The 17,685-nt window shown below is 43.7% G+C and overlaps 1 protein-coding gene across 5 annotated transcripts in view; it reads left to right on the forward strand.

Annotated features, from left to right (window-relative positions):
• The window catches only part of HERC2 (HECT and RLD domain containing E3 ubiquitin protein ligase 2), a 237,594-nt gene extending 222,426 nt beyond the window's left edge, over window positions 1–15,168 (forward strand). For 4 of the 5 annotated variants that reach the window (XM_026510286.4, XM_026510288.4, XM_026510289.4 and 1 more), the window contains exons 86-93: window positions 5,868–5,951; window positions 9,591–9,732; window positions 9,899–10,093; window positions 10,753–10,865; window positions 11,481–11,671; window positions 12,548–12,653; window positions 13,056–13,268; window positions 14,385–15,168. In XM_026510286.4, coding sequence (XP_026366071.1) covers window positions 5,868–5,951; window positions 9,591–9,732; window positions 9,899–10,093; window positions 10,753–10,865; window positions 11,481–11,671; window positions 12,548–12,653; window positions 13,056–13,268; window positions 14,385–14,657 — 1,317 coding nt within the window. In that variant the 3' untranslated portion in view covers window positions 14,658–15,168. Of the gene's footprint in view, window positions 1–5,867; window positions 5,952–9,590; window positions 9,733–9,898; window positions 10,094–10,752; window positions 10,866–11,480; window positions 11,672–12,001; window positions 12,110–12,547; window positions 12,654–13,055; window positions 13,269–14,384 lie in introns of those variants that run through there. The other variant, XM_044388347.3, reaches the window with a different exon arrangement.
• The last annotated feature ends 2,517 nt before the right edge of the window (window positions 15,169–17,685 follow it).

The following is a 17,685-nucleotide window of genomic DNA, read 5'->3' on the forward strand; positions in this document are numbered from 1 at the left end:
TCCCATTCCGTGGGCTGCCTCTTAGTTTTTTTGACTGTTTCCTTGGCTGTGCAGAAGCTTTTTATCTTGATAAAGTCCCATAAGTTCATTTTATCTTATGTTTCTCTTGCCTTTGGAGATGTGTCATGAAAAAAGTTGCTTTGGCCAATGTCGTAGAGGTTGCTGCCTATGTTCTCCTCTAGAATTTTGATGGATTCCTGTCTCACATCGAGGTCTTTCATCATTTGGAGTTTATTTTTGTGTATGGTGTGAGAGAGTGGTCAAGTTTCATTCTTTTGCATGTAGCTGTCCAATTTTCCCAGCACCATTATGGAAGAGACTGTCTTTTTTCCACCGGATGTTTTTTCCTGCTTTATCAAAGATTAGTTGCCCAAAGAGCCGAGGGTCCATTTGTGGGTTCTCTTTTCTGTTCCATTGGTCTATGTGTCTGTTTTTGTGCCAGTACCATGCTGTCTTTGTGATCACAGCTTTGTAGTACAGCTCGAAATCCGGCAATGTGATGCCCCCAGCTTTGTCTTTCCTTTTCAACAGTTCCTTGGAGATTCGGGGCCTTTTCTGTTTCCATACAAATTTAAGGACTATTTGTTCCAGTTCTTTGAAAAATGTCCTCAGTATTTTGATCGGGATAGCATTGAAAGTGTAGATTGCTCTGGGTAGCATGGACATTTTAACTATGTTAATTCTTCCGATCCGTGAGCAGGGAATTTTTTTCCATCTTTTTATGTCTTCCTCAATGTCTTTCAAGAGTGATTTATAGTTTCTAGAATATAGGTCCTTTACGTCTCTGGTTAAGTTAATTCCAAGGTAACATGGTTTTTGGTGCTATTGTAAATGGAATGGATTCCCTAATTTCTCTTTCTTCAGTCTCATTGTTTGTGTATAGAAATGCAACTGATTTCTGAGCATTAATTTTGTATCCTGCCACATTACTGAATTGCTCTATAACTTCTAATAGTTTGGGAGTGGATTCTTTTGGGTTTTCCATATAGAGTATCATGTCATCTGCGAAGAGAGACATTTTGACTTCTTCTTTGCCGATTTATACCTTTGATCCCTTTTTGTCGTCTGATTGCTGTTGCAAGGACTTCTAGTACTATGTTGAATAATAGTGGCGAGAGTGGGCATCCTTGTCGTGTTCCTGATCTTAAGGGAAAGGCTTCCAGCTTTTCCCCTCTGAGTATAATATTTGCTGTAGGCTTTTCATAGATGGCTTTTATGAGATTGAGAAATGTACCTTCTATCCCTACACTCTGAAGGGTTTTAATCAGGAAAGGATGCTGTATTTTCTCAAATGCTTTTTCTGCATCAATCGAGAGGATCATATGGTTCCTGAGTCTTTTCTTGTTGATATGATGTATCACGTTGATTGATTTGCGAATGTTGAACCACGCTTGCATCCCAGGGATGAATCCCACTTGGTCATGATGGATAATCCTTTTAATGTACTGTTGGGTCCTATTAGCAAGGATCTTGTTGAGGATTTTGGCATCCATATTCATTAGGGAAATCGGTCTATAATTCTCCTTTTTGAGGGGGTCTTTGCCTGGTTTGGGGATCAAGGTAATATTGGCCTCATAGAATGAGTTTGGTAGCTTTCCTTCTGTTTCTATTTTTTGAAATAGCTTTAGGAGAAGAGGTATTATTTCTTCTTTGAATGTTTGGTAGAATTCTCCAGGAAAACCGTCCGGGCCTGGAGTTTTGTTATTTGGAAGGTTGTTTATCACTGACTCAATCTCTTCATAAATAATTGGCCTGTTTAAGAAATCAATTTCTTCCTGTTTCAGTCTTGGTAGTTTATAGGTTTCCAGGAAGGCGTCCATGTCTTCCAGATTGCTTATTTTATTGGCATATAGCTGTTGAAAAAAGTTTCTAATAATCCTTCCAATTTCATTGGTGTTGGTTGTGACCTCTCCTTTTTCATTCATAATTTTAATAATTTGGGTCCTTTCTCTTTTCTTTTGGATAAGTCTTGCCAGTGGTCTGTCAATTTTATTGATTCTCTCAGAACCAGCTTCTAGTCCTTTTGATTTGGTCTACTGTACTTCTGGTTTCTAATTCATTGATTTCTGCTCTCATCTTGGTCAACTGCTTCCTCGTGAGTGGATTAGGCCTGTCCCTCTGTTGCTGTTCCAGCTTCTTGAGGTGAGAATATAAAAACTGCATTTTAGATTTTTCTATTCTTTTGAGTGAGGCTTGGATGGCTATGTATTTCCCTCTTAGGACTGGCTTTGCAGTATCCCATAGGTTTTGGACTGTTGTGTTTTCACTCTTGTTGGTCTCCATAAATTGTTTAAATTGATTTTTGATTTCCCTGGTTTATCGAGTCATTCCTGAGCAGGATGGTTTTTAGTCTCCAAGTGTTTGAGTTTCTTCCAAATTTTTCCTTGTGGTTGAGTTCCAATTTCAGAGCGTTGTGGTCTGAGAATATGCAGGGGATAATTTCAATCTTTTGGTATCGGTTGAGACCTGTTTTGTGTCCCAGAACATGGTCTGTTCTTGAGAATGTTCCATGGGCATTAGAATAGAATGAGTATTCTTTGGTTCTGGGGTGTAGTGTTCTATATATATCTATGAGGTCCAACTCGTCGAGTATGTCATTCAAAGCCTTTGATTCTTTGCTTAGTTTTTGCCAGGGTGTTCTGTCTATTTCTGATAGTGGAGTGTTGAGGTCCCCTACTATTAATGTATATTTATCTATATGTCTCTTTATTCAGGTTAAAAGTTGGCTTGTGTATCTTGCTGCTCCCCTGTTGGGGGCATATATATTTATAATTGTCATATCCACTTGTTGGATACATCCTTTAAGAATAATATAGTGCCCTTCTGTGTCTCTAACTATAGTCTCTAGTTTAAAATCCAATCTGTCTGATATGAGAATTGCTACCCCAGCTTTCTTTTGAGGTCCATTTGCGTGAAAGATGGTACTCCATCCCCTTACTCTCAGTCTGAATGCATCTTTGGGTTCGAAATGAGTCTCTTGTAGACAGCAAATGGATGGGTCATTTCTTTTTATCCAATCTGCAACTCTGTGGCGTTTATGGGAGCGTTTCAACCATTTACACTGACACTAAGAACTGAGAGATAGAACTTTAATGATGCCATGTTGCCAGTAAAGTCTGTTTTGTATCGGTTGTGACTTTCTGTTCTGTATCACTCTTGGGGCCTTTTTACCTTTATAGAACCCCCCTTAATATCTCCTGTAGGGCTGGTTTTGTGGTTACGAAATTGGTTAATGACTGGCAATTCTGGAACGTCTTTATTTCTCCATCAATTCTGAATGACAGCCTTGCTGGATAAAGGATCCTTGGCTGCATGTTTTTCTCTGAAAGAGCTTTAAAAATGCCCCCCCAACCCTTTCTCTCATTCCAGGTCTGTGTAGAGAGGTCTGACGTAATTCTGATGCCTTTGCCTTGGTATGTGAGAAATTTCTTTGCCCTGCCGCTTTCAGTACTGTATCCTTGGATCTAATATTTTTGAAATGCACTATGACGTGGCGGTGCGTAGGTTTGTCGTGGTTGAGCTTGGGAGGGGTCCTCTCTGCCTCTTGGACACGAATATTTGTTTCACTCGCTAGATTAGGGAAGTTTTCAGCTACAATTTGTTCAAATATCTCTTCTAGACCTCTGTTTTTCTCCACCCCCTTGGGGATGCCGATGATTCTGACATTGGATCGTTTCATTGAGTCAGTAATCTCCTGTAACCTACATTCGTGGGCGTGGATTTTTTTAAGTCCAGCTTCTATTTTCGTTTTTTCTTCTACTAACCCATCCTCCAATTCACTAATACATTTCTCTGCCTCGGTGACCCTGGCCGTCAGAGCCTCTAGTTTTGATTGCATTTGGCTCATAGAATTTTTAATTTCTGTCAGATTCGCTCTCATTTCCGCCCTTATGGATTCTATATTCTCAGTAACATTTTCATTAATAGTTTTTTCAAGTCTACTCATCATCTTGACCATTGTTACTCTGAATTCCATTTCTGATAATTTGGGTATATCCATATCCATTAGTTCTGTGGCAGAGGCCACAGACTCATTGTCTTTTCTTTGCTGGGGGGGACTTCTCATTCTAATCATTCTGATGAGGAGAGGTTGCGGGGTTGTCCAGAGCCCAAATTATTGACCGGGACCCAGGTCGTGCGCCCTTGTTTTATAGGGATCTTAGGGATGTGGGCTTCTTCTTTAAAGATTTGATTTATTTATGTGGCAGAGAGACAACCAGCGAGAGAGGGAACCCAAGCAGGGGAGTGGGAGAGGAAGAAGCAGGTTCCCAGCGGAGGAGCCCGATGAGGGACTCCTTTCCAGAACGCCGGGATCACGCCCTAAGCCAAAGACAGGCGCTCAATGACTGTGTCACCCAGGCGCCCGGGTAGTGGGCTTCTTGATTTTTCAGCCTGCCCTCTGTGTTCTGGGGGAGGGGCCTGCCGCGCCGATACTCAGGCAACCCTGTTTGGGTAGAGTCTCCGTGTCCCCTGCGAGGGGGGATGGGGATGGGCACTCTCTGAGCCGGTATTTCCAGGCTTTTGTTCTCTGGCGGCTTTCCCTGGCGGTTTGCTGTGCCTCTTCTGAGAGTCAGAGCAGCAGAGGCTGCATTGTCGCAGAACAGAGGGATTGCAGCCCGTTCTCCACTGATGTTCTGGCCACTTTAACTCTGTTACTGTTGGTGCTGCTCAACCCTGCAGCGTCCCGGGATGTGCGCCCCACACCCGGCGTCCCAGCCCTCAGTTCCAGGGCCAGCGGGTCTCTGTCCTTTGTGTTTCTAACGCCGCCAGCCGCCCTGCGCGCGCTCCGGGAGCTCCCGGTCTCAGTCTGGATCCAGTGAGCGCACCGGGATTCCGGTGTTCCGTGAGATGCCTGGTGGCGCGCGCACCCGGCTCACGGTCTCAGTCTGCTGTTTTGGGGTGCCGGTCTGCGAGTCTGCCCGCTCCCCCGTGCAAGTGGCTACCGCTTCCCGGCGCCCGAACGTGGCAGCTCCCTCCCCCTTCCGTTTATCTTCCGATATCTTTGCGTGGTTTCACGGCTCCCCGCTTCGTACCTCAATACTCAGCGCTGGAGATGTTCATTTGTAGAGATCCAGATGCATCTTCCTGCGTCTCAGGCTGATTCCGTGGTTATTCAGGGTGGTCTGGTACCTATCCAGCTTGACTCAGGGGACCGGCTGAAAAAGGGGTCCCCTACTCCTCTGCCGTCTTAACTCCAATCGAAATTCTATTAGCTTTCAAAACATTCCATCATCTGACCCTTCTGATTCTCCAACTAATTTGTCTTTTGTTTTGCAAAGTTGATTTCAGTTCATGCTGGGCCTGCTTCCCTATCTCAATAGGTATTACTCGACTTTTTGGAATATTACTCAGCCATCAGAAAGGGTAAATACTTACCATTTGCATGAACATAGATGGAACTGGAGGGTATTATGCTAAGTGAAATGAGTCAGGCAGAGAAAGACAATTATCATATGATTTCACTCATATGTGGAACATAAGAAATAGCACAGAGGACCATAGGAGAAAGGAGGGAAAACTGAATGGGAAGAAATCAGAGAGGGAGACAAACCATGATACACTCTGGATTCTGGGAAACAAACTGAGGGTTGCAGAAGGGAGGGAGTGGGGGGATGGGGTAATTGGGTGATGGGTTTTAAGGAGGGCACCTGGTTGTGATGAGCACTGGGTGTTATATGCAACTAATGAATTATTGAACACTACATCAAATCTAATGTACTATATGGTGGCTAATTGAACTTAATAAAAAAAAAGAATATTTGACTTTTGAGAAAGGGTATTTAAAACAATACTGTGACATGATTTATCTATGGGTAATAATATTTCCTATAGCAGATTCTAAATTTTGTCCATCTGTCATGTTTTAGGAGGCAGCTTTCCGAAAAGTAGTACAAGCAACTATGGTCCGAGATCGCCAACATGGTCCTGTGGTAGAGTTGAACCGGATTCAGGTAACACGTGGAAATTGTTCTTAGTCTGACACTCCTCAGATGGGATGGTTTTATGGTTGGGAGTCAGGACCCGCCATAGCTTGAGGGAAGAGGAAACTTTAGGGAGCAAGTTGTCACCTGTCTGTGATGTCTTGTGGTGCTGAGGCTTCCAGGTGGGAAAGCAAATTGTTTTCTTTGTAACAGAAGTAAGAAGAACTTATTTCAGATAATCCAGAAGGATGCACTACAGATAAGCAAAGAGGGAAAAGTAAAAATGACCGTGTTTCCACTACATAGTGATAACTGCTGCTGACATTTGGAGGTGTATTTGTATGTTTGTCATAATTGGAACTGGATGCCTCTCTTTTGTTACTTGCTGTTTTTTCCCCTTATTACATTGTAAGCATCTCTCCTTGCCCTACAGTAGGACTGTGAGATTATTTTTGCTGACCACCTACCCCATGTTCTCTTAGTTTTCTCTGTCAGATTTTTCTGCAGGGGGCTGGAAGGCTGTGCCCACTTTTCTGGGATATAGCAGGGCTTCTTGGCACAGTCCCAACTACAAATGTGTCTTCAGTTGCCCTCCTTGTGTTAGGTTCTGGGAAGCAGGGCCGGTGAGAGGCCCTCCATACATCAGATTTTATGTGGGGACAATTTCCATTCCCGCCAGCCTCACACCCTTTCTGGCTCTGATAGCTTTCTTTGCCTACTTAATAGACCAGAATCACTAATACTGTTCTCTAGTAATTGGAGAAATGAAAAGTAGGCCATCTCTGAATTAATACTGCTGCCAAGTGTAGATAAGCTTACTTAGTTTAAAAAATTAACTAAAAACTAGAGAACTCCAGCATTGATGATGGTATTATGTGCACTTGACATTTAACATGCAAATGAAACGGCCCCACCTCTTGGAACAGAAACAGAGAGTTACAAAGAACAAATTCTTTGTTCCTTTATATTAACACATGATTTTTACCCTCATGTTGGTTGCATGACTAGGCATTTCTCCAGAGTTGTTCTTGGGGGCATTTTGAATTAAGACACAAACTCTTGTCATTTGTTGGAGAACACGTGTGACCACACTGATGGAAGTAGCCCCTTCACTGACGTCAGACTTGTTAATGCTAAGCTGGTCAGTCAGCCCACTCTACAAAAATAATGGGCTGTTTAATTAGGTTCATAAAAAAGGTTTTATTTCCCCACCTTGGAGGATCATTTTGGTTTGTTCTATGTTACTAGGTCTTAAACACTGAAGGTTGTAAGTGAGGAAAGCTCAGCTAACACAGATGGTTGGGCATTCCTAGATCATATGCCTGCCCCAGCCACACACAGAGGTGCTTAGGGCCAGCGGCCTGATATGCGTATTCAAATCTGAGGCTTTTGGCCTCATTGAGCCTTGGTGACCTGGAACCTAGGTTAGGCATGCCTTTTCTTTCTCTTATCTCAGATTTTGCATTCATCATGTTTGGATACCTCTTTCCTTCCTTGTCTTTATGTTCCAGCACAGTGCCTTATGTTATGAAAATGTTCAGTACATGTTTGAAAAATAGAATGGATAAAGGACAAATTCATATTAGCATTTTTAAAATGCACATGAACAATGTTCAGTGCAGCATGCATGGTGCTCCAGTACACCTAGTGGCCACCAGAGTTAGGTCCTCTTCAGTTCAGATTTCATACTTCCTTCCTAAAGCCAGAAAGATCTTCCACAAAGATGGACATACAATTGTTTTTTTGGTCAAAATAGAGTAGGGGGTGAGAGTGGGAGATATTCCACTCATCTTGAGTTGCGCTCAAGATACCAGTTGATCCAGAAAGGTGGTGTCAGCCGTCCTGTGGCCACAGGTTGCTGCTGGCATCAGCCTTCTCCCATAGATAGATATCTCCCACAGATATTCTCATACTGTCTGTGCAAAGTGTTCTAGAGACACTAAAACATAGGCATGTTCCTGGAGGGTTTTTCTTTGTTTATTTGAATATGATTTAGTTTTATAACAAAATCTGAAAATCAGTGTACATAAAAAATTTTACTTTAAAATGTATTGCCGAATTAATGAGCATGCTCCTTCCTGAAAATTTGGAAAATTCAGATTAAAGGCAATTAAAATGGCTTATATTCCTACTGCCCAGAAGTAGCCACAGGTACATAGGTGCCTGTCCTTGCAGAGTCATAGCTGTGTTCTCATAGCCATTTCCTTCAGAGGAGCCAAGAGCATCCAGTCTCTGTTAACTGGTATTATAAATGGAGGTGATGTGAAGCTGGGTCTGCATCTTGTTTCTCATGGATGGACACATCCCTCTTCCTTTCTGTAGCTCAGTTTCCTCCAGGGATATTGGGTACCTTGAAGAACTGCTGTGAGGTTTAAATGAAATTGGATTTGTGAACATACAGTCAAATATGTGGCACAAAGAACATTTCATTCCATAGGAGGCTATTAACATTATTGTCATTATTTGTAAGTCTTGTTTATGATTATTTGTGTGTGAGAATTAGCTATTTAAACTCACCCTAGAACTTACTAAGAAGTTAAGAATTGTGGGAGTTGAGCTGGAGGAGGCAACAGAAAAGTGCATTTTCATCACCATTTTTTTCCTTAACTTTTCATTTTGCCATTATTTTACACTGAGCTTCTCAGGTGATTCTGAAGCACTGTATAGCCTACAAAACTGCAGGGTTACTGAGTTCACACCAGGTGAGGGCCTTGAGGGCTCTTGGTCTGATCTGTCTGAAAATCTTAGCTTAGGGTGAGAAATACAGGTATTGTACTTGGGGGAGATGCAGATGAGTAAGGGACAGGAGGAAGGTTCTTTTCTGGCTGAGGTGGTGCCTCCAGGTTTGGTCTCAGCCATTTGGTTCGAAGCTCAGAGTCCTGATAGTCTGCTAAGGAGGGCTGCTTTTGGAGTTCCTGGCATCTTATTCATGGAGACCGAGGCAGTGTGCTGAAGTGGTTGGCTATGGTTAAAGTTATGAAGTGTGAGGATGAATCATATTGTAGTTACTTACCACATGGGCTGCCACCACCCTGTGTGAATGGCCAACCAAGGTCTGTGATTTCTTGAGGGAATGTTTACTTAGACACCATGAGTCCTAAAGGGTGCTGTGCTGTGGCAACATGCTGCATGCATTTGGGTGGGCAAAGGCCATGCCTGCCATGATTATAGCAGAGCTTCCATTAGCACAGCTGTCCAGCGGGCATCCTGTGTGTAAGGCCTAAGGAGGTAAACATGTGGTGTCCAGTGAGGGGAAAGGAGTGTGAGACCAGTCTTTGAGGTTCTCAGAGGGCTTGTGTGCAGGAAGTAAGGGACGTAAAGTCCCTCAAGGGAGGAGGAGGAGCAGTCATAGAGAAATAAGGCTTAGTCTGGAAGCTCTTCAACCTTGTACAGATGTTTTCTGTGGGTTTTGCTCTCTTTTGTTGGGTGATTGCAGCAGCATCTGAATGTTACTGTTTGTGGGCTCCACTCGTGACAGCTCTTTAGGTCCAGCAGCAGAGTGCTGGCTGGACTTCTACCCTGGTGACCAGGGCAGAGAAGTAAAGGGTAACAAAAGGGGCAACATCTTGTTGCCACAGATGTTCCAGGGCTGGTTAGCTGTGGAAGATAGTAGCTGTGTGCTTTCTGCTGCTGTGGTTGTTTCATATTTATTTCTTTTCTCCTCTCTAGGTCAAACGTTCAAGGAGTAAAGGAGGCCTAGCAGGCCCTGATGGGACCAAGTCTGTCTTTGGGCAGATGTGTGCTAAGATGAGCTCGTTTAGTCCCGACAGCCTCCTCCTTCCCCACCGCGTCTGGAAAGTCAAGTTTGTGGGTGAGAACTCGCATGCACTGGCAGGCCTGTGATCCTGAGGGTTGGCAGTCTGAGCACAGACAGTAGTGCAGTGGGCATTACAGGGAGAGCTGAGAAGTCCGTCTAGCTGCACCCTGCAGGGCTTTCCTGGCGTGGCTGTGAGTTGCTGACTCTCCTTTCCCTCAAGGTGAATCTGTGGATGACTGTGGTGGTGGCTACAGTGAGTCCATAGCCGAGATCTGTGAAGAACTGCAGAATGGACTCACCCCACTTCTGATCGTGACACCCAATGGGAGAGATGAGTCCGGGGCCAACCGCGACTGCTACCTGTTCAGCCCCGCTGCCAGGGCGCCTGTGCACACCAACATGTTCCGCTTTCTGGGTGGGCCTTCTCCCATGGGCATGATGCCTCATTTATGTGGCTGTGTGTGCCCCAGTTACTTGATGTCTACTCTGTCTTGGGAATGACAAACATTTTGAGTATTTGGTTTTTTAGCATTTTCAGTGTGCAGGTGCAGGGACATGCAGAGCCCAACCGTCAGTGAGTGGCAGGGTGCTAAGGGCCAGAAAGTGTTTGGCACACGGAAGATCTGAAATACCATATTTCTGCAGGGTAAATGTATCTGAAACTTGGGATCAGATCTGAGGGGTTTTGGTAGTTGGTCAGTCCCTCCCTCCTATTCCATTAAGTATCTGTGCTGAGTGCTCCTGTTACCTCTCCAGGTACTCTACCCACCTTCCTTGAGAAACTCTGTCCGTTTGTTTTGTCATCAAAGGAATGGAGATTAGCCTCTGTGTGGCTTATACCTATTGGTAGAAAGAGAAGAGTTAGAAACTAGGCCCATAGGAACAAAAGGAAACAATGAATTTAGACTAGGACAAAATGTTTTAAGGGTGGACCTGTCTCCATGAATTTGGGTAACATTGGTTTAGAAGGCACTGAGGCCCAGTGTAGAGCCTATTTTGTGGTGTTGCTGATTGAACTATATGTTTTATATTTGATTTCAAGTATCTCCTGTTACTTGTGCCTTGAATGAGCAGGTGTGTTACTGGGCATCGCCATCCGGACTGGGAGTCCCCTGAGCCTCAATCTGGCTGAGCCTGTCTGGAAGCAGCTGGCTGGGATGAGCCTCACCATTGCAGATCTCAGTGAGGTAACCACCAGGAAGGCGGGGATGGGGAAATGTGACACCTAGTGTACCTGGTACAGAGTGTAGGGGGCGCCCCTGACTGCAGACTACCTTCTAGTAGAAAAAAAGGTCTGTGGATGTTAGGCCAGTTTTCTTCTAGAACTTGATAGACCATCTATTTTGTGGTGCTTTTTGCAACTTGAAATCTTGTCAGATAAGAAAGTTCACCAATTTTCCTGTAGAGGAGCAGAACTTGTGAGTGGCTGGGTGGCGGCTTTGGCTTTTAGGTGGGGAGACGTGACTGGCTGACCACAGCCAGCATCTTCCCTGTGGCCATACTTCCCTTGGTACCATGACTGTAGGGCGGGATCCATCTCCAACCAGTGGCTGTTGCTCTCTTTGTGGTTAATTTTAAGGACTTCCTTGAATGACAAGCTCTTTCCTCAGGTCCCTGGGTGAAGTACTTTCTCACTGTTGGTCTCTTTTATTTCTCGGCATGTATAATGCACCAGCAGCCTTGAGGTGTGCCCAGTGCAGACTGAGGCCGCCTCATGGCTGAACACCTCAGGTGTGAACTGCAGTCAGAAGTGTGGTAGAGACCCTGACTTATCATGTGGGCTCCCTTTTTTCCCTTAAAAGGTTGATAAAGATTTTATCCCTGGGCTCATGTACATCCGTGATAATGAAGCCACCTCAGAGGAGTTTGAGGCCATGAGTCTGCCCTTCACTGTGCCAAGTGCAAGTGGCCAGGACATTCAGCTGAGCTCCAAGTACACACACATCACCCTGGACAACCGTGCAGAGTATGTCCGGCTGGCAATAAACTACAGGTGGGGCCATCTGCCTTCCATTGTTTTGATTCAGTAAACAGCAAAATAGGAAGTAGTTTGCTTGGATGGCTGCATTTTCAGAACTACCATACAGTAAAATGCTAGTGAACTTGGTTCCCACTGCTGCTGGTCTATAGTTGCCAAAGCTTATTTTGTAATCCAAGTCAGAGTATTCATTATTCTTGCCTAAGATTCCTGGCTCTGACTAGAAAACCAAGGTGCATAGAATTGTCCCGTTTTGGGAGCTGTCCTGGCAGTAGTCACTGGACCTATTGGTCCCACCCCTGCCTGGCCCTCACACCAGCATTCCTCATGGTTGCTCTGCGGCAGGTCAGCAATGCCACCCATCCGGTTTCTGCTATTCATTGCTGCTTCCACCTGACATTAGAAGTCCACACAGTGGACCTTGTTCTCCAGAAGCACCTGGCCAGCTACTTGGTGAGATTGCACATTGGGTGGGCTTGGCTTGCTGAGTTCTAGTTGTGGGTGGTCCCGGCAAGTGTGCTGTGTTGTACCTTTGTGTTCATTTCTGCTTTATGCCCTAACTCGCCAGTCATGAAGGCCCTGAACACAGTATTTGCTTCCAGAGGGTTCTTACTGTGGGTGCTGTGGAGCCTGGTTCTCTGATCATGCACATCTAATTCTGGCTCCTTCCTAGGTATGCGATAAATATTAAGAATTGTGTCTTGGAAGCTCTAGGTGGTTTTTAAGATTATCTTCTATGTGTCAGTGTAGGTGAACTCAGTATGTGAGAAGCTCTGTGATGCTATTTTTGTAAGGTACATGCCTCGGTCATCTGTGTGATAAGGCTTGGTGTGAGTAGGATAAGATCTATGTTACCAAAGATAGAAATGCAAAGTGAGTTTTTTCTTTCAGACTCCATGAATTTGATGAGCAGGTGGCTGCCGTCCGGGAAGGAATGGCCCGAGTCGTGCCTGTCCCCCTTCTTTCTCTGTTCACTGGATATGAATTGGAGACAATGGTATGCCCCCGAGTGCTACTGCCCTAGAACTGCCTTTTGAATATCAAGCCACGATATCAGTACCACTAGTTAATTTCTTGGTTAAATCTTGCACTTAATTTACATCTGAAATATGCTCATGCCTGGTAGATGAAGTGAAAACATGTTGGAAAAGTGGGTGTTCCCTGCCTGCGTCCTTCCTTCCCTTGCAGCCCCCCCCCCCCCGCCCCATCCCATACCAGGGTGGAGAACAGGATCCAGTGCACACCCACCTGAACACATGGGACCTGTCCTCCTAACTGTCCACTCAGGCTCTCACACACGTCCTGCCTGAAACAAGCCTTGGTAGAAAGAGTGATTGACTCTCTGCTGAAGTGAAAAGTCAAAAGTGTCACCCAGCCCTGACAGTATGTCCTTCTGCAGGTATGTGGCAGCCCAGATATCCCTCTGCATCTCTTAAAGTCAGTGGCAACATACAAAGGAATCGAGCCTTCCGCATCCCTGATCCAGTGGTTCTGGGAGGTGATGGAGTCCTTCTCCAACACAGAGCGTTCCCTCTTCCTTCGCTTTGTGTGGGGCCGGACAAGACTGCCCAGGACCATCGCCGACTTCCGGGGCAGAGACTTCGTCATCCAGGTGTGGTTCTTGCATATCTATCCTGTGGTGTCAGCTGTGGGGGCATGCTCCTTGCACACGATCCTACAGCCGAATAGAAAATGGGACTCTCATGTTATGTGGTTTTTTCCTTCTTCCTGGAAATAATAATAAAAAGCACGCCCAATTTCTTTGATTTGATTGCTCAAAATTTTATGACTGTAGGTCTTAGGTCTCACTTTCTACTTCTGGAAAATTTATCTGGCCATCACCAGAAGATACTGCTGTTATGTCAGCATATTTGAGATTTTGAGCACACATGTCATTTAAAGCATATATTTGATTCCTGGTTGAATTAGGTAAATTAAGTAATGTCGCTTACTAGGAAAAATAAGAACACCCATCAGATTGAGAACAAGAGTTTTGCTTTGATTTCTAACTCTGTGGTCCAATGATCAGAAACAGGCTTTGTTTATCTGCCGGTTCACAAGGTGAAGTGACTTAAGCCCCCTCTTCCTCCTCTATCTTGAAGCAACATGTGTGACTGTCCAGGTAGCAATACCATGGGGATGGGGGACTTCCTCGGAGGGGAGGATTGGGGTGGAAGGTCCATTCTTCCTGCATGCTTGAAAGGGTTTGAGATGGGCTCCTTCCTGAGCACAGCCTGACTCCAGTCTCTGACTGGGGTTGCAGTAGTAGTCATTTGTCACAGAGATCTTTGAGAGCAACATGTAGTTTTTCTCTCCAAAAGTAGGTAATTCCTGGGTCCACAATTCTCTGCTGGCTTCATAGTGTTTTATCAGTAGTAGTCAAGAGGGGCTGATGGGTTTAAGGAGAATTCCCCATGTAGGTGTGTGCTGAGCCCGCCTCCTCTGCCTGCCTTGTGCCAGACCCTGTTCACAGCACTGGTTTGTCAAAAGTAATTGCCTCAGTGACCAAGTGCTATTTTTGACTCCCAAGTCCTAGGAATTGTTGAGCTGCTCTTTTTAATTTCTAAAATGGGCTAGAGTATTTGTTTTCTGATACTTTGTTATTCTTAGCCAAAAATATTGTGATTTTTGTGAGAGTCAAGAGTCTAATGAACATAATAAAATAGATTAACAGTTCTACCTGTCCTTGTACATAGTCTCTGATTATTTAACATTTATTCATCAATAGGTATTGGATAAATACAACCCTCCTGACCACTTCCTTCCTGAGTCCTACACCTGCTTCTTTTTGCTGAAGTTGCCTAGATATTCCTGTAAACAGGTGCTGGAGGAGAAACTGAAATATGCCATCCACTTTTGCAAATCGATAGACACAGATGATTATGCTCGCATAGCCCTTACAGGAGAGCCAGCTGCCGATGACAGCAGTGACGACTCAGAGAATGAGGATGTGGATTCATTTGCTTCAGACTCTACACAGGATTATTTAACAGGACACTGAGATGGAGAAGTGCCATTGCAAGACACCACGAGACTAAGCAAGGAGGCAGACTACTGCAGTTTAGAGTGCAGGACGTCGTGTGTTTGATGAGAAATACTAGGTCTCTAAAATGCATGGGGTGGGCAGGGAGACTGATTGCTCATGATTGAACAATGAATGGAATAATGATCAGAAAGTCAGCCTTGCACGTGGGGCACTATGTGGACACTAACATTTATTTTTGAGACTTAAAAGGGTCTTACCCATAATGCTGCATTACATGTAGGACTTCTGTGTTTACTATAATGTGTAAATGTTTATATAAATACTGAATTGCAGCATCCCCAAAATGAATAAAAAGCCTTTTTACTTGTGGGTGCAATAGATCGTTGTTGTTTTTTTTTCTTCTTCTTTTCAAGTGTTGTGCATTGTCTTGATTGTACATTGGAAATACTGTGTAATGATTAAATCATATTATAAATATTTCAATATTACCCTGAATTTGTTTATTAAAAGTTTTTTGAACATTAAATGATCAGTATTACTTAAATGCATCTATAGGTCATTTAAACCAAAACCAAAACAAAAAGGCAGTTGGTCTCCCTCTTCTCCCCAGGTGCACATTTTAGCATATGCAGTATGTAACTTGAATTGAGGCCTTTCTGTGAGCAGTATCTATCATAGAAAGTATACTATATATAATGTTTGTGCCCTGTATATCCCTACATTTTAACTCCCTATGAATAAAACATCTGTCATAAAACTGTAAGCTGAACTTTCTTATCTGGTTAGACTCGCACTGGTGGATATGCTACAACCGAAACATAGTCTTTGATAGAGCACTATTGAAAGCCATTCCAGTCGAGTTTAGACTGTTGCGATTACAAAAAGCAAACTCACTCCAGTGACAAAGGAGGAATGGGTAAAAGAATGGGAAGTTTTAAGGGGAGTGGCTGGTGTTGGGAGCTGGGAAGCAGGAGCCTTCAGGATCTGTTCCCCTGGCCTCCACCCCTGCCTGTCCTGGTTCCCATCCTATTGGCCTCGGGTCAGGCATGTGTTTCTGGTCCAGTTGGCCATGGGGTAGGATTTGAGAGCTGTGTGTTCTCGAGTTGTGTGTATGGCAGGTTCTCTGCAAAGGGAAGGACTGAGAATAGGGTAGGAAAGTTGGTTAACAGGCCTGGTGTGCTCAAACTTGAGGTAAATTAGATGAAGTCAAAAGGAGATATTGTATGTTGGGAGACTGTTTCTTTATTCAGGGATACAATGTTTTGCATTAGAAAATCCAAAGAGAGTAAGTTTCTGGGAATTTATCCATGACCAAATTTGTGAATGCCCAGATTAGTCTTTTATTTTTACCTTGGCTCAAAATCTTCATAATCTGTGAGGTGTTTTTTAAATCACCAACCTTTTTGTTGTCAGTCAGCTTTTGCTGCATAACAAACTACCCCTAAATTTGGTGGCATACAAGATGCAACGTTTATTTCTCTCACATATCTGGATGGCTAGTCTTGGCTGAATGGCTGTAGACAATGGGTTAGGCAGGGCTCTGCTTCATATGCAAGAGAACAACTGAAAACAGGTGAGGCCTATGCTCAGAACTGAACTGTCCCTCCACCCACATTTTGTGGGCCAACCCCCAAACCAAGTGGACTGACAAATGTCTTTTGCCTCTAGAATAGCTGTTCTTAAAGTCTTGTTCAAGGACCCATTGGTTTCCCTTTCATGGTGTCCCGTGAGGTCCTCCCTTTTCCAACTATATATCTGCATGAAGCTAAATTTTCTTCATATCCTGCAACCAAAACTGTATTACAATATGTGGATGGCAGAAACAGAAACGAGATTCCAGCTATCTTCTCATGAGCCAGATAGTAAAAAGATTAATAAACAAGTTAATGCTATTCTTCTCACTAAATCACTGTTTTTTAGTTTTGGAAAATAGTTTTTCAGAATAGTATTCATGTTAATAAGTAATGGGTTTGTTGGGACACTTGGGTGGTGCAGTTGGTTAGGCATCTGACTCTTGGTTTTGGCTCAGGTTATGGGATTGAGCCCCACAAGGGCTCGACCCTCAGCACGGAGTCTGCTTGGGATTCTCTTTCTCTCCATATGCCCTTCCCACTTGTGCTCTCTCTTTCTCACTCTCTCAAATCTCAAAGAAAAATAAGCAATGGTTTTATTTTATTTTAAAATGAATGAATATTTTAAAACATTTTAATTTCCAATTTGGTAATTATTGATGGATAGAACATAGATAAAAATTACTGAATGAAAAAGGGTTCTGAGTCGAACTGCTGCAGAGGAGGGAACTTCAAAGTCATCACCAGAAGTGTGGTCCAGGGAACTGCAAACAGCTTGGACAGCCATGCCTTCTACCTACCTGGCTTGTTTCTGCTGTGTTTGCACTCTTCAGAAGCAATTGCCTGAGTCCTACTTGTTATGAGCTCTTTTTCTTTAACTTCAGAAATGTTGGAGGATTATCTGTTTCCTACATTTATTCCACTAAAAAAAAAAAAATAGGGACTTTGATTTTCATAGCAACACTTTCTTCATTTTTGTCCAAGGCAAATCTCTAAGACAGTTACCTGTCCTCTTCAATTTAATTTTTTAATCTTACCTGATTTATGAGGCCTAAAGTTAGGGTTCATTTTGGCAGATTAAAATTAGTGCAGCAGAACCTGTGGAAAGGTAAACTGTAGGAAAGACAGACCCAAATTGTGCTAGGAGTGGAAGTCTTCAGTCACTGATGAAGACTCCTTAATTTCATTAGCAGGTTCCATCAACATTTTGAATTGTGGGTTAATCCCCTCTGAGGCAATTAATGGTGTGATGCATCATGTGTGTTTTTCTACCAATAAAAGTAGTGGATGTGCATTTATAATCATATGAAGCTGCATCTGTTTAGATTTACAAAAACTTAATATGGTACCTGACACTAGAATCCCTGACAAATTCTTTTGGTTTTCTTAGCATAGACCACCTCCAGTATTGTCCCCCAAGGTCTGATAGTCTACCCTTCCCTAGTACTTGCTCACAGGGCTGCCAGCCTCTT

Source organism: Ursus arctos, unplaced genomic scaffold (assembly GCF_023065955.2).
Source record: "Ursus arctos isolate Adak ecotype North America unplaced genomic scaffold, UrsArc2.0 scaffold_28, whole genome shotgun sequence".
NCBI classification, from domain to species: Eukaryota; Metazoa; Chordata; class Mammalia; order Carnivora; family Ursidae; genus Ursus; species Ursus arctos.